Source organism: Zonotrichia albicollis, chromosome 1 (assembly GCF_047830755.1).
Source record: "Zonotrichia albicollis isolate bZonAlb1 chromosome 1, bZonAlb1.hap1, whole genome shotgun sequence".
Classification (NCBI taxonomy): domain Eukaryota; kingdom Metazoa; phylum Chordata; class Aves; order Passeriformes; family Passerellidae; genus Zonotrichia; species Zonotrichia albicollis.
Genome location: NC_133819.1, coordinates 795523 through 809719, shown reverse-complemented (window position 1 = coordinate 809719; position 14197 = coordinate 795523). Strand labels below are relative to the sequence as shown.

The following is a 14197-nucleotide window of genomic DNA, read 5'->3' as shown; positions in this document are numbered from 1 at the left end:
AGCTGGGAGCTGCCAGCCTGCTATGCCCAAAGGCAGCCCGTGCCTCTGAGCTGGGAGCTGCCAGCCTGCTGTGCCCAAAGGCAGCCCGTGTCTCTGAGCTGGAATTTGGGAGCTGCCAGCCTGCTGTGCCCGTGCTCTGATGGCGGACAGGAGCACACAAACCACTGTGCTGTGCTGCAGCCAGGCCGTCTGCACTCCTGCAATGCTCAGTTGCTCACATGAGCCTTAGCCAAAGCCCATTGTCCAGCTGGAGCCCAAGGGCTGTAATCGTGTCACTGTGCCACGAGCTGCTGTGCTCAGGGTCCTGTGATTCCATACACAGATTTATGTTCTGGGTGAGTCGGCGCTGAAAGGATTAGCAAACCATCCTACCTGCCCTACACACACAGCACAGTTCTTCCACCTCAGGATTTATCTTCCACCAGCTTGATCTTTTCAAGTTTAAATCTCCTGTCTAACATTTTAGGCTGTGTTGAGTTTTTTATCCTTTCTCCTGATTGGCTGGGAAACTTTTCCAAAATCTTCTTGTGTGAGGATTTAATCTACAAATATTTTGCTTTTCTCTTTTAGATCTTTGAAGAAGGTAAAAAAATCTGTGTGTAAAACCCACCTTGGAGTCCATGGTAGTAATTTTCCTTTCACTTCTTTTTATTACTTGTTTATAACTTTTCAGTAATGTTACATACAAATTACATACAAATTATGTTTCTATTAAGAATTTCAGGCATATAATGTTTTACTACATTGCCTCTAAGACACATTTGCCATTTCCTGTTGGCTGCCATTGGTTTTTTTCCAAAGCCATACTTTGCTGTAATGATGTACTGTTTGAGATTAACTTTGACTTTTTGGAGTAATCTGTAACTGCTGTAATTATTCTGCCAAATAAAATAATTTTAAAAGACATTTTGCCTTGTCTGGCAATGCAGTTTCTGTTATGATCACCACTATTGCTTGCTCTCAGTTCCATCATGTTCTAAGGCTGACATGATTGTATTCCCCTGTTAATTGTCCTTCCAGTTCAGCTGAAGAGGGCCCTGGATTTATGAGACAGTCCATGCCAAGACTGCTTTGTTTTCCTTCTTTGGTTCTGTCCTTTCTCCAGCCTCCTAGCGCTCAATTCTTAAGCAGCTTTGTCTATGAATACATCCTTCAGTCCTTATTTACTTACTATTGATTTGCTTAAACTATACACACTTTTCAAATGACTTTCAGTGAGAATAGGGCATAATTCTTAGCATTGCTAGTATTAATCAAAATGAACTGTAATGGACTCCTGACAAACAAATAGGAAATCCTGTAGGTTTTCTGACAGTGCAGAAGGGCGAGAGTACTCTAGGCAGATGCATTGCCTTAATCCTAAGTCCATGCAAGGCTCAAGAATTATTTTTGAAAGACAAAATAACTGAGCACGAGAAGGGTATGTGTGGTATGAAAAAGTAGCCTGAGTTTACCAGCCCACTCTTTCTCAGATAAGTAGATTGATTCCTCACAAAGGAATCAGTGTCCAGACTTGAGTGAAGCCTTTGATACAGTGTGATCTGAACATTTGGCTGGAACTCAGAAGACAGGTAAAAGCAGAACTGCAGAGTAGGGAAGGAGCTCAGTAAAGAAGACACAAAAGACATTGCAGTTTCTTCAGGATTTCTCTGGGGACTGGTGCCATTTAATATTTTCACTAATGTCTATGGCACAAAAATAGGCAATGTAATAATGAAATTTGCTGCTGATGCAAATGGGTATTGTTGAAGCAGAAAATAACAGGTTATGTGGGAAGAACTGCTTGACTGTGAACTACACAAACAGAACCAGGTGGTATCTGGTGACAATTCAGTGCACAGCCATGCACCTGAGGCCTTGTCACAGGAGTAGGCGCTTTGTGCCAGAAGTGATCCAATGATAGTGCTTAAGGAGAAACAGCCTGGTACTTCAGAGAACATGGAGAGAACATGGAGCTGTCACTGTCAGGATGTTGTGGAAGGCAGCCATGAGCCTGGCGAGGTTTCTGCTTGTCAGAAAAGTCTTGATGGCACATGAGCATGTGGCCTGGACACTGGAGGTACAGTTCTGTCTGCCCTCGTTCCAGCCAGGTTAACTGGGACTGACAGGTCTAGGGGGATACAGTATGGGTGAATGAAGGTGGTGTAGAATGGAATCTTATCCCCTCAAAGAGTTGCAGCTGAACCAGTTACTAAAGGTTAGGAGCAGGCCGGGTGATAACAGGCCACACCTGTAGCAAATAGGAACAGTGTTATAAAAGAGTGGATTGGTGGGATCTGGAGTCAGATGGCTGCTGCGAGGCCCTGGAACAGTCAGTGCTGAGAGGAGCTGCCTATGAGAAACATCAAGGAGGTAGGAAACTAGTGATATGGAATCCTTGCACTATAAGGATAATAGAACTCTTGTTATATAAGACAACAGACAGGAAAGATGGAATGATGAGAAATGGGTACAGAATTTTAAGAAGGTAAATAACAGTTTCACTTGTTTAGTCTGACAAAAGGACGAGTGGATGTGACAGGTATGTAGAAATGCTTCAAAGCATAAACATTAGACACAAAGGACCATTAAGGACAATGTTAATAAGAGTAAATGAAAATAGTCACAAAACTCCAGAACTTGGATTTTTAGCAGCTATCCTGAAGGAATACCAAGATTTTAAAGTGTTGTCCAATAAACTGATATCTGAAAGGGTTAGATGTGACATGGTTGCTGTTGATTATACATAGAATCAGAGAATTGTAGAATGGTTTGAGTAGGAAGGGACTCTCCAGCCCAAACAGTAAACCAGGTTGCTCCAAGCCCTGTCCAACCTGGCCTGGAACACTCTTAGGGGCAGGCACAGCTTCTCTGGACAGCCTGTGCCAGGGCCTCACCACCCTCATTGGGAAGAACCAGTGGTTCCCTCAGCTCTGTTCTGTCAGTGAGTGACAGCAGGTGAATATTCCAGATGCTCTTACCAAACACACCCGAAAGCCCTCATTCTGACCACCAAATATCATGAAGATACACTTTCTGAACTAGGGGGCAGTTGGTTTGAGGGTAGTTGTTGATAGGTCTTTTTCTCTGCTCCCTCAGGCTTACCCACCAAGAATTCCTCTATTTCATTCACTTCTGAAAAATTCAAATCTGTATTCCCAACTCTTCTCCTTCAAGGACCAAAGTCTTACTGCTAGCCTCTCATACTCTGCAGTTCTGCTCTGGCCCTGGGTTAGAGGATGAGGATTGTGGCTGCTGCTTGCAGTGCTCTGGTTCTGTGCTCAGATGTTTGATGTTTGTGCACAGCTATTGCTGCACACAGCGTAGAGAGGGATGGTGAGGATGGTGATGATGGAAAAGTGGAGGTAAAGGCATGGTAGAACTAGACAGCTTTCCATGAGGTTAAACAGAATTGACTAAAATATTAGTATGGTTGATGATAATTCTGATGACTCATTATTTTGTACCCTATAATATTACATATATATTTGATACATTTCTCTGTCTTTTAGCATCCCTGCTGTTGCCTTTGATTACTTTTGAAATAATCATGAAATAAGTTTCTCTCTCTACCTCTTCACCAATGATGTTTGGAACTTTCAGAGACAGAGACAAACACTTCTCTTTGTCTTATTTCCTTTCTTCCTTCCTGCCTCCCTCCCTGCCTCCCTGACAGATTTTAGAAACAAGTACTGGGAAGGCCTAACAGAGAATGAAATTCTGTAACACAGAGGTTCCTGTTTCTGTATGGAAATAAGGCAAAAGGAATCTCTGGCAATCAGCTGGTGCTGTGTCCTGTCTGCAGTCAGAATCCACACCAAGTCACAATCCACACCACCTACATCACTCTGGATAGATGCTTCTCTAACCTGTTCTTGAAAGACCTTTGGCCATGAGGAGTCCCATCCTTGCTGGACAAACTCTCTCAGAACATCCCTGCTGTCACTGCTGTGCTTCTCCTTAATATCGAACATAATCCTCCTGGGAGAAATTCAAGGTGTTATTTCCTGAACTCTGTGTATGAGGAGCAGCTCTTCCCTGTATTTGCAGCAGCCTTTTGGACACCTGATGACTGTTGTTTTTCTCTTTATCTTATTTGGACCCTACAGTTCTTGTCACACTTACTGACCTTCCTTAACCTTCCTGGTTTCCTGGTTTCTCCCACATTTCCTCTGATGCACAGAGCCCCTGACAGCAAAGGTTGGTCTGGGTGAGACACTGACAGTTCATACCATGACAGAATTGCTTTGGAAGAGCTCCTCAGCAATTCTGGCAACATTTAATTTTTCAGCCTTAAGGAAATGTTGAGCTGGAACAGTTTGTGGTCTGGAGAGCTGAGGGGATGGGGAGAATGAGGAGAGATGGAATGAGGAAAAATGAAGAATCTGGAGTACTGTTGTCAGTGCCTGTGCTGCCACCAAGGGGATGAGAGCAGTGGGGCAGCATTCCTGCAGTCTCCTGGGATTTATCTGTTTATTTTGTGACAGGGTAGTACTGTTAACTCACATTCAGCTCACGATCTATCATATCCCCAGATGTTTTCTCTGAAAAAAAAGTCTCTTCAGCCAGTTCTCCATCTCCTGTTTAGATAATTGCTGATTTATATCCTTATGTGGAACCCTGCACTGTTTCTGATTGAATTGTGGTTTGAAAAAAACAGGACATATCTCCAGGTCCTCAGGACTTTAAATTTGATAATCTCTTGTAGCAAACTTGTAACCTCTCCAAACTGTATGTTTCTAGGAAATTGAATAAGCTTGTTCTCTAAGTACATTACCCATATTGTTAATGAGACTACTGAATAATTCTGAACTCAGGAACAAGTGGACATTTCTTTAGGTTACCAGAGCCTCTGTCTTGGCGTATTTTTCGGTTCCAGCATGTCTTCTATGCCACAGTGCATCGATTCCAAAACTGTTGCAAGTATTCAAAGTTTCACTGAAAACAGTGATGCTGACTTAAGTGAAACTTGGGTGAGGGAAAGCACACCTGCTTAAGGCAATCAGCACCTTCATTACTTCTATGATTACCTTCAGACCAAAAAATGGCAAGTGGCATCAAACACATCTCCCTAAAACAACTTGGTTCATCTCTTTTCTAATCGGACCATCTTAGTTTAACAGCCTGAAAGGCCCCGAATAGCAGAAGTTAAACCAAAACCACACACACCAAGTGGGCTCCCAGTACCCCAGGAAGTACCAGGCAAGGAGATCAGCCTTTCTCTGAAATGAAGTGGTTGGGGAATGGGACATGAAGCGAGCTGAAAATGAGTATGAATGAGGCCCCAGCGTGTGCTCAGCCTTCAGGAATGAGTGGAGGAACACAAGCCTTGCCCAGAGCCCCCTGGCACAGAGATGTTCCAGGTCAGAGATGGCTGGAAGCTGCCAGTATACCTGCAGCAGTTGGGGATCACATGGGTTAAATCAGTCACTTTTTAAAAGAACATTGACAACTATTTTCTACACTTTTATGGGGGAAAAAAAAAGTTGGAAAAATAGAAAACTAAACAATTTAAAATAAAGTTATATGCTGTTTCTCTTAATATGGGAAATTACATTCTGGCATGGTAACCTTCACCCTTTTGTGCAAATGCCTCACACAGTAGTTTTCCTGGACACTATTGTGAAGGGTTGAAGAATCACAGGAAATGGGTTTCATTCTCAGCTAGGTAATGTTGGGCAAGTCACTTCCATTCATTTGTACCGTATTTTCCATTTGCAGAACATAAAAGCTGCATGTACTGATTTTTCTAAAGTGCTTGGAGAACTACCATCATGCTAAGAGCTGAGTTTTTATTATTACAGGTTTTTTAAATTTTTTTTTTTTTTTTTTTACATTATCTCAGTCGACGGCTGAAGGGAGGCTGCCATTCCTTAATTTTCAAGTGGCTGGCCTTGGAATTTGATGTTCAAGGAAACCTGGTTTTGGATGTCTGTTCATCCAGACAGATTACAATATATATGGTATGGTTTTCAGCTTAAATTACTAGCACTTCATAGCAGATGTCCTCCTGCTCCAGAAGGGACTCGGTGGCTATGGATGGAGCTCGGGGCGGCTGCGGTTCCAAGCCGTATCTGCAGCTAAGGGGAAAAATAGGAAAGCCCTGACCTGCGCAGCCGAGCGCATGCTCCGGCCGGGGGACAAAGGGCCGGGGCTGCGGCCCGGCTCGCGAACAGCCGGTGCCGCTCCTCGGGCCGCGGGCGGTGCTGGTGCGGACGCGGCGCGGGAGGGGTTAAAGCGCCCCCGCCCGCGCGTCCCCGCCGGCCCGCGCTGACCTTCACGGGGCCGCGCCGGGCATGCGCGCGCCGCGCCCGGGGCCGCGCTACGCCCGCCGCGGTTCTGCCCGCCCGGCCCGGCCCGGCTTGGCCCCGGGCAGGCGGATTGGCCCGGGCCGGTCCTCGCCCGCCCGTGGCGGGGCCGGGACCGTGGCAGGCGCACGCCCTGCCCGTGCCGGGCGCGCCGTTGCCATTCGGTGCCGATGGTGCTGGCGACGGAGCGCGGGGGGACGCGAGGGGGGACCGCGCGCCGCGCCGCAGCCTGGAGCCGCCGCCGCCCCTGCCCGCGCCGGGCCCGTAAGGGCGGCTGCTGGAGGAGCCCTGCCGCCCGGCCTTGCTGCCGTTTCACGCGGCGGGGGCTCGCATGGCTCCCCGCCAGGGGAGAAACAGCCACACGGGCCGGGGCCCGTGCCCTCCACGGTCGGGACTGCTGAGACCGCCGGCCAGTGCGGCGCCCACAGCTAGTGCAGACTGTGAGGAAAGTGCACGGTGACTGCCGGCAGCAGAGAAGGGGCTCACATGATGGGAGCCAGCATTCCTGTGTGAGTCTGAGTCTAAAACATGGCAGATACCAGCTGCGTGCTGCCTTGCCAGACAAACTGGCATGTAGAATTTAGAGTCGTTTAGGTTGGAAAAGGCCCTCCCGATCAAGTGAACCTGACATGACCATGTCCACCAGACTTGCAGCAGATGGTTCCAGATTATATGTGCCTTTAGTTCAGCTAGAACTTAAGGAATTTTTCCAGCACAAAATAAGGCAAGGCTATGTTGATTTGTTTGGCATATTCCTTCTGAGGGGCTGAGAGGGGGAGCTGATAATCACACTCACCCTCCTTGAGTTTCGGTGATTCCTCAGGCTGTTGCCACATGCTAGCACTTAAGATTGGGGTGACCCTAAAAATCAATGGAGGTCACTGTCCTCACCCCCACGTTCAGAAGGCCATGTGACCTTCATGGCTTGCCTTTCGCTGCTAGTCAATGTAGTGTCTTTTCTGTGCTTGTTTTTATTGTTGGATGAGGGGCAGAATAATTTTGTTTCTGATCTGATCCTGTTGTTTGCAGTCCTGCCAGAAAATTCACAGCCCCTAGACAAGAATTTCAAGCCGAGGAATAGAATAAACCCCTCTTGTAACCTGGCAACATCTCGCCTATTGGAGTGTTAAGGGAGAGCGGGGAAGATGGGCCCTGTGAGCTGCGGGAAGCAGCTCGCTGCCCCGGGCCCTGCTGCGGGCTCGGCCATCACGGAGCAGCCGCCTCGGCTCCATTCTGCTCGTGGAATGGCCGCCGTGCTGCCAGCGTCGCCAGGGGCTGGGCTGCTGCTCTCTTCTCCCTTCCCCCTTGGGCCTCGCGTTCCCAGCAGTGCCCTGGGATATTACACGCTGTCGTGCGGGGCTTTTTGTGACAAGCAGCGAACTGCTGATGTCTTACAGCAGCTGCGGTGTTAATAATTTGTGTCTGTCAGTCAGCCTGGGGTCTCTGGAGCATCCCGAGCGTGGTCAAGGGGGAGAGGTGGCGGGCGTGGGGGTTGGAAACAGGCCGTGGGAGCTGCGCCGCCATGCTGCCCCCCACCCCCTTCTGCTGATCTCACACGCTTGCTTTCCCCTCGCTTCCACATGTTGTCCCTCCCTGTTCCCAGCTCCGGCCTCCCGCTGCTTCTCTCTTGTCCAGAGGGGTTAGCTCTCGTCTCTCATGCTGGAAATGCTGCCAGCGAATGTTTCTGTGTGCTGCCTGCCAGGTCCCTGGGGAAAGGGCCTGGAAATGCAGTGCTGGAGGAGCAGTGGGAGCAAGGGAAAACCACTGCTCGCCTGCTGCATTTTCTAATGGGAAAACAGCTCTGCGAGGGGCTGAGCTCTGTGTCACTGCTGAAGTTGCCCCCTCCCCCTTCCCCTTGCCCCAGAATTTCCCATCCCTGATGCAGAGGAGGAGAGGCTGCAGCACTACCAGGGAAAACTGAGACGTGTTTTTCAATTTGCCTCCTGCTTATCTCTGCTGTTTGGACAGAGAGGTTTAAAAAGCTGGATTTTCTGTCCCTGCAGAGTAAACAGACAGAGCCCGGCAGCACAAACTATTTCTGGCTTATCAGTGGAGGAATGCAGCAGCTGAGGCTGAGCGCGAGTGGGCCGTCAGGAAGGCCCTGAAGGGGCCCCCTCCCCACTCCGTGCTATTAGAAGTGTGAGAGCCCAGCAGGACTCAGAGGGGAGAGTTGGAGAAAAAGGCAGAAAAGGGAAAGAAAGAGGAAGAGAGAGAGTGAGAGAGGCTGAGCAGACCCTGATGGCTACAGATGAAGTTACAGGAGGGGCTCGCAAAGCTACGAAAAGCAAACTTTTTGAGTTTCTGGTCCATGGGGTGGTGAGTCGGGAAAGTTAGTGAGCTGGCTGGCTCTGAATAGAGGGATGAGTGGAAACTGGAGATTCTGTGCTGGGCTGGATCAGCTCCTGCAGTGTGCTCCTGGGGCGCTGGTAGCTGCCTCACCAGGAGAACACTGGGGTCTGTAGAACCCCCAGCCTCTGCGCTGATTCATTGTTAATACAGGCTTGTGTCTGGGGGGATGTGTGCTGTGCTTTTTGCTGTGATTCTCCATGAATGGTGAATAGCATGCTTTTCAGCCTGATCATGGTGCAGAATCTGCACTGGATCTAACCCATATGGGCTTGTAGGACACTTTGTTCTGTAATCAAACTTGTGTTTTGGAAAACAATTCTGATGAGAGCCTGATGAAGCCTTGGGGTGCTGCCTCTGGTTCTTGTCTCCAGTCTTGGCTCGTTTGTATCCTCTGGCTACTTAACAGGTGACTTTCAGGGGCTTGAAGAGATTAGCTCTGCAGGTCTGTAACAGTCTATGGAAACTCACCCACGAGAGAATTTCAGGGTTCCATGCTTAATTAAAGCAATCCTTCAGGTCTTTAAAAATGTTCCAGCTTTTGTTTAAGAATCAGGTCTTCGATCTCCATTTAAGGGGAAATGCTCACCCTGTTTTGCTGCCATTGGAAACGTTCTTTAAATGACTCTAGTGTCTGAGAGCAGTCACCATTTATAACATTTGGATTTCTAGCATTGATACACATTGAACAGAAATAAGGCTGTTAAAGAGCCCAAAGGAATGTAATATTATTTGGATGCTGACATTCCTGAGTCCTTCTTTCTTGAGGATCCTGGCATCTCCTGTGACACCTTTTTGAAGACATCAGGTGGGGGCTCTTGTACAGAGGTCATAGAAACCTGTGGAGCTCCAGGCAGGCTATTGAGTTGTCTCCTTGATTCAAGCTTACTCCAGATGTGTAGGATCTTGCGTGTGTCCTTTGGATGCTGGATGTGGTGGGTGTGGCAGGGCCGGGGACTCTGAGGTGGCCTTGTGCAGTGGTGGGAGCTGTGCAGAGGTGCTGTGGTGCCGTGCCAGTGAGCAGCAGCAGGCTGGGCGGGATTGGCGGCTGCTCGGGTGGCAGAGAGCAGCTGTGCAGGTGGCAGCAGTGGTTTAGTTGTGGGTTTGTCAAGGTGGTCTGGATTGTGATGGCTGGATCTGAGCAGAACCAGGAGCAAGTTGGGAGGCTGGCAGATGGGATGATTTTGCCTTTTCTAAAGTTTCCCTTGGCATTTGCACACCAGTGCTCCTCCTTAGTATCGAGAAGAGTGGCAAAAATAGTTACGGGAATTTGCTTATTCCACATCTAGCTGGCCTTCGCGTGAAAGCAGCATGCAGGGCTCTTAAGCCTGGGAAAATTTTAATTTATACTGGAATGAATATAGCAGAACTCATTTCCATTACTTATTTGGATGCCAGGAATGTCTGTCTTTTCGGCCCCGGGAGTTTTGTTGCTAGTGGCATCTTACTTGAATGTATGCATTATCCTGGATATCTGTATATATCTTCCTGCTTCTTGTTGCCGAGGCTGGGGCTTCTTGGCTGTTGTCCTGGTGCCTGAGCCCCTCTTGTATCACCCTCTCCTTTCCTTCATTATTATCTCCTTTAGTTCTGCTTTGGTGCCTGGTTTGTTCTTTCCTTTAGTTTTTTCCTCATCTCAGGTTCAGTTGGGGTAGTCACTCTTCCATTACTTTAAAAAGATGAAAAAAAGCTGTAATTCCATTTTATCTCTCCAGGCCCTGTATCCTGCCAAATAAGAGAATGTGCCATGCCAGCCATTACCTAGCCATTGCCTAGCGCTGGCTCCTCTGTTTTATTACTACCCAAAGTGTGCGAACACCTGAATTAAGTCATTGAAAAATCAAGTTTCATAGCAGACTTTAGTGGAATTTCTTGGAGTCAGATTATGCTCTAATTTCAGGGACCGATCTCTTCTCCAAATGCCTAATTTTTTTATTCTATGATAACATAATTTTATTTGGTTATTGAAAATTATTTTCTCTCCTCCCTCAGAAAAATGAGGAGAAGCAAACAGAGGTAGAATGTTGTGAGAAATCTTTTTTTCTTTGTTGACACTTAAATTAACAGAATAATTCTGCAGTATTTCTTATGGGCACTTAGCTCTTGGATTCACTTGATCTTTCTGGAAACATATGTTCCTTGGGTAAGGTCACTTTGCCCTTTGCTCTTGTGCACCTGATTCTGCTTTTGTGCTTTTCCATATTGCCAGCTTAGATGATGACTTCTTCCTCATTTGTCCCAGGCAGAAGGGATCCCCCTGAAAGGTGAATGAATCAAAGGTTAAAAGTCTCAAGTGGGACACTTCATACTCTCCTTCTTGAGACCTTGATAGTTTGTTACACCTCTGGTTAGCAGTTGGGCTTTTAGAAAGGTTAAATCTCTTTCAGTTATTTATTTTTAGTATGCTTTTACTCCTGTTCAGGTTCATCAGCGTCTTGCACATCATTTTTGTGGGAAGAATTCCGCCCCCTCCCCCCCAAAAAAGGCATCATGCTGTACTTAGTGCTTTTTTTGTTGTTCCTCTCTTTTTCTAGCATTTGTATGGACAAATATGGCTTTGATCACCCCATTTTTGTTTAATATCTTTTTATCAATGCATTCTCTGCTCTCTGGTAATAATTTCAGGCAGTCTTTTTGACATTTCTCTAGCTGTCCAGCTGTTGCCTTACATTTTGTTGAACGAGTTACTAGTCTTGCTGCAGGTCATTACTTCCCTCAGTTTCCTCTGTCCTCTAGTCCCTACCATAGGCCTCGTTGCTGGCTGGATCCCTTAAACGGTTCCTGCCTGTGTCTCCCTCCCCTGCTTTTCTATTTGTTTCTTTCTGTTTTGTCTTTTTCTTACTCAAACAGGTATCTGCCTGTTTAGTCTTGAGAAGGTCCGTCGTGCTGGTCTTGTCAAACCTCTTGTCCAGACATCTGTCCTCTTGTGACTGGATTGCAGGAGCCTTTGCTTGGTGCCTTGTGCTGCTGACCTTGGCTGTGTCATCTGCACACAGGAACCTGCTGAGAGGTTCATTTTCTTCTCCCGTTGTTCTGACCTTTTTCATCTGCTGCTGTGTCCTTTTCCTGTTCCCACTTTATCTTCCTTCCAAAGCCAATCTTCTTGCCTTTTATCCACCAGATACCCCTATAAAGGTCTATGTGCCTTTCTGAACTCTGGAGTCATAGCTGTATTTACAATGTACTTGCTGTCAGTTCAAATCACCTTCTTTTTCCCATAGTGATCTTGGTCTTTGTCCTCTCTGCTGTGCTTAGGAAGCTCTCTGTGGCAATATAAGTCCTTGTCCATATTTATTTTCTGCTAATAGGTGTTATTTCATAGTTCCTGCTAATCTCTACAGTTTAATATTAGTTCCACTCCGAAATTGCTAATTCATACAAACCTGTATATCGCTGATGTGACTGCTTTCCTTATCCTCAGTCCTCTTTTTGTTTGGTTATCTACTTCTCAAATTTGGTCTTAGGATTTTATGGTGAATACATAAACTCTCTCATATGAAATGGCATTTACAGCAGTGAAAGAAGAGTGTCAGAGCATGCCATCATGTAAACAAATATTTAATATATATGATAAATAACTCATCAGTGTTAGAACAGACTAAACAACAGGTCTGATGGTTATGGAGGATCTATAACAGATTTATCAGTGACTGGGGAAAAGGGGTAAACAATGAATTTCATATATGAGTTTTGCATCTCCTGATACATCTCCTAGGGTGGATTTAAATGAAATGTCACTCTTCAAGAGAAAGGCTTGGATGTCCTGTGAGCTGCCTAGTGTCTAACTAATAAGAGATCACATCAGCTGTTAGCCTGATTGGAAGGTGGGGCAGGGAATAATGCAGAAGCAGTTGTAAATCCGTGGCATATAATTACAATAATGTTTTTCTGGTTTTGCAATCTGTATGACTAAAGAGCCAAAATACTGGAAACTCAGAGGGCAGTAGTAGTGGGACACCTCTGAAGGCTTCATCAGAGAGGGAATAGGGGTATTTTTGGTTTTATTTATAATCTCTAAGTATAGGGACTGATTATGTAAATTGTAAAAATCTTTGTCATTGGAGGCTTTTGGGTACTGGTTAAAGAAGTAAACATCTATTAAAGATGATGGAGATACTCCTATTACTTCTTCGAGAGGAGGAAGAACTGCATGACTTCAAGGACTCATATTTCAGTATATTATAAAAATTATGGGATTTTATTAGGATGGGAAAAACTGAAGATATTTCCCCAAAACTGAAAGGTGTTTTTAGTGTGTGTGTTTAGTTTTCTGTTTTAGTTTTAAGTGAATAAATGTAACTGTTCCTCCCACTCAGTCACAGGGTTGTAGAGATCACTACTGGCAATACTGAGGTGCAGAGAGTATGGCCAGCTGACGCTGGCATGGCTAGAAAAGAGCTTCATGAACTGTTTGTTTTGGACAGTTTGTTCCACTTTCTACCACAGAGCTCCCTGCGTGCTTCTCTCTGCAAGGGCATCCTCAGGGAATGGGGTCTGGAAGGGAGGCACTGCTTTGCTGAGTGCGTGTTCCCCACTTGGCCAGCAAGGAGGTGCTTGGGGCGAGTAGGGCAGCCTGAAGAAATCAAGGAATTTGATTGGGAAGGTAGTTGCAGGGGACAGCTAGAGTGAAAACCTTGTACAACGCTCAACTATGTGAGCAAGCTGCTGGTAGAGATTGAAGGTTTGTCCTTTTCTAGCCATGGACTGATTTCAGACTTTCAAGTAGAAAAATGTTGATGCATAATGAAGAGAATAAAATCATTAATGCTAGTCAAGGCTTTAATTGTGATCAATGTGATTTTGTGCAATATGGGCTTGTTAAACAATGTAGGTGTGTGGATACAATGCATCTGTGAGATGTTTGAATTGCTCTCCTCTTTCTACAAAAAAATAAAATACAGTAGGATTATGAAAATAGCCAGATGATCGTTTAGTTCAGTGTCACGCCTAGAACGGGGGCAGTGAAAGGCAGCATGGAAGTGCAGGAACAAGGCAAAACCTTGGTGATCCTTCATATGAATACTCTGACTTGGAGCCTGGGAGCTTTTTGACCCAGAGCTGCCCTCTGTGTAGTGCCTCTGTGTGGATTTTATTTATGAATGTTTGTCTAGTGCCATCTTCCTGAACCCTACTAAGCTTCTAGCAGTCAGTGTTTTGTGTCAGAAATTTTTCAGCTTATCTTGCATAAGGAATTATCTGATCTGCCAACTGTTGTTTGATTATTGTAAGGGAAGAGACAACACGCTCTTGACCAGCTTCTTCTTTCTACAAGCCAGTCATGGTGCTGCAGATGTCTGTTGTTCCTCTCCCTCCCAAAGCCGTACTTTTCAAGAGGCACATTCTGGTAGCTCTTCACACAAAATCCCTTCTATACATTAGATCGCAGCAGTGGTACGATGAGATGAGTGGTGGAACTCAAAGCTGGTTTGTAAGGTTTATTTGTTTCAATTCCAAAGATTTTCGTGGTTTTTCTCCTTTGGTTGCATCCAAGTGCACCACTTGAACTTGGTGGCAGATTATTCTGAACTGCGAACAGACATGCATGAAATAGAACTGAACTTAAT

At 46.1% G+C, this 14197-nt stretch overlaps 1 protein-coding gene across 5 annotated transcripts in view; it reads left to right on the top strand.

The window, feature by feature from the left end:
* Nucleotides 1-14197, top strand: part of SMARCD3 (SWI/SNF related BAF chromatin remodeling complex subunit D3) — a 70639-nt gene that overhangs the window by 15956 nt on the left and 40486 nt on the right. Inside the window, exon 1 of one of the 5 annotated variants that reach the window (XM_074537866.1) lies at nucleotides 6317-6796. The exons of 2 other annotated variants lie outside the window; for them this stretch is intronic. Coding sequence is in view for 2 of the 3 variants with exons in the window: in XM_074537925.1 (XP_074394026.1) it covers nucleotides 8526-8603 (78 nt within the window). In the remaining variant the exon portion in view is untranslated. Of the gene's footprint in view, nucleotides 1-6316; nucleotides 6797-8417; nucleotides 8604-14197 lie in introns of those variants that run through there. 2 more of the 5 variants (XM_074537925.1, XM_005496368.4) reach the window with 2 other exon arrangements.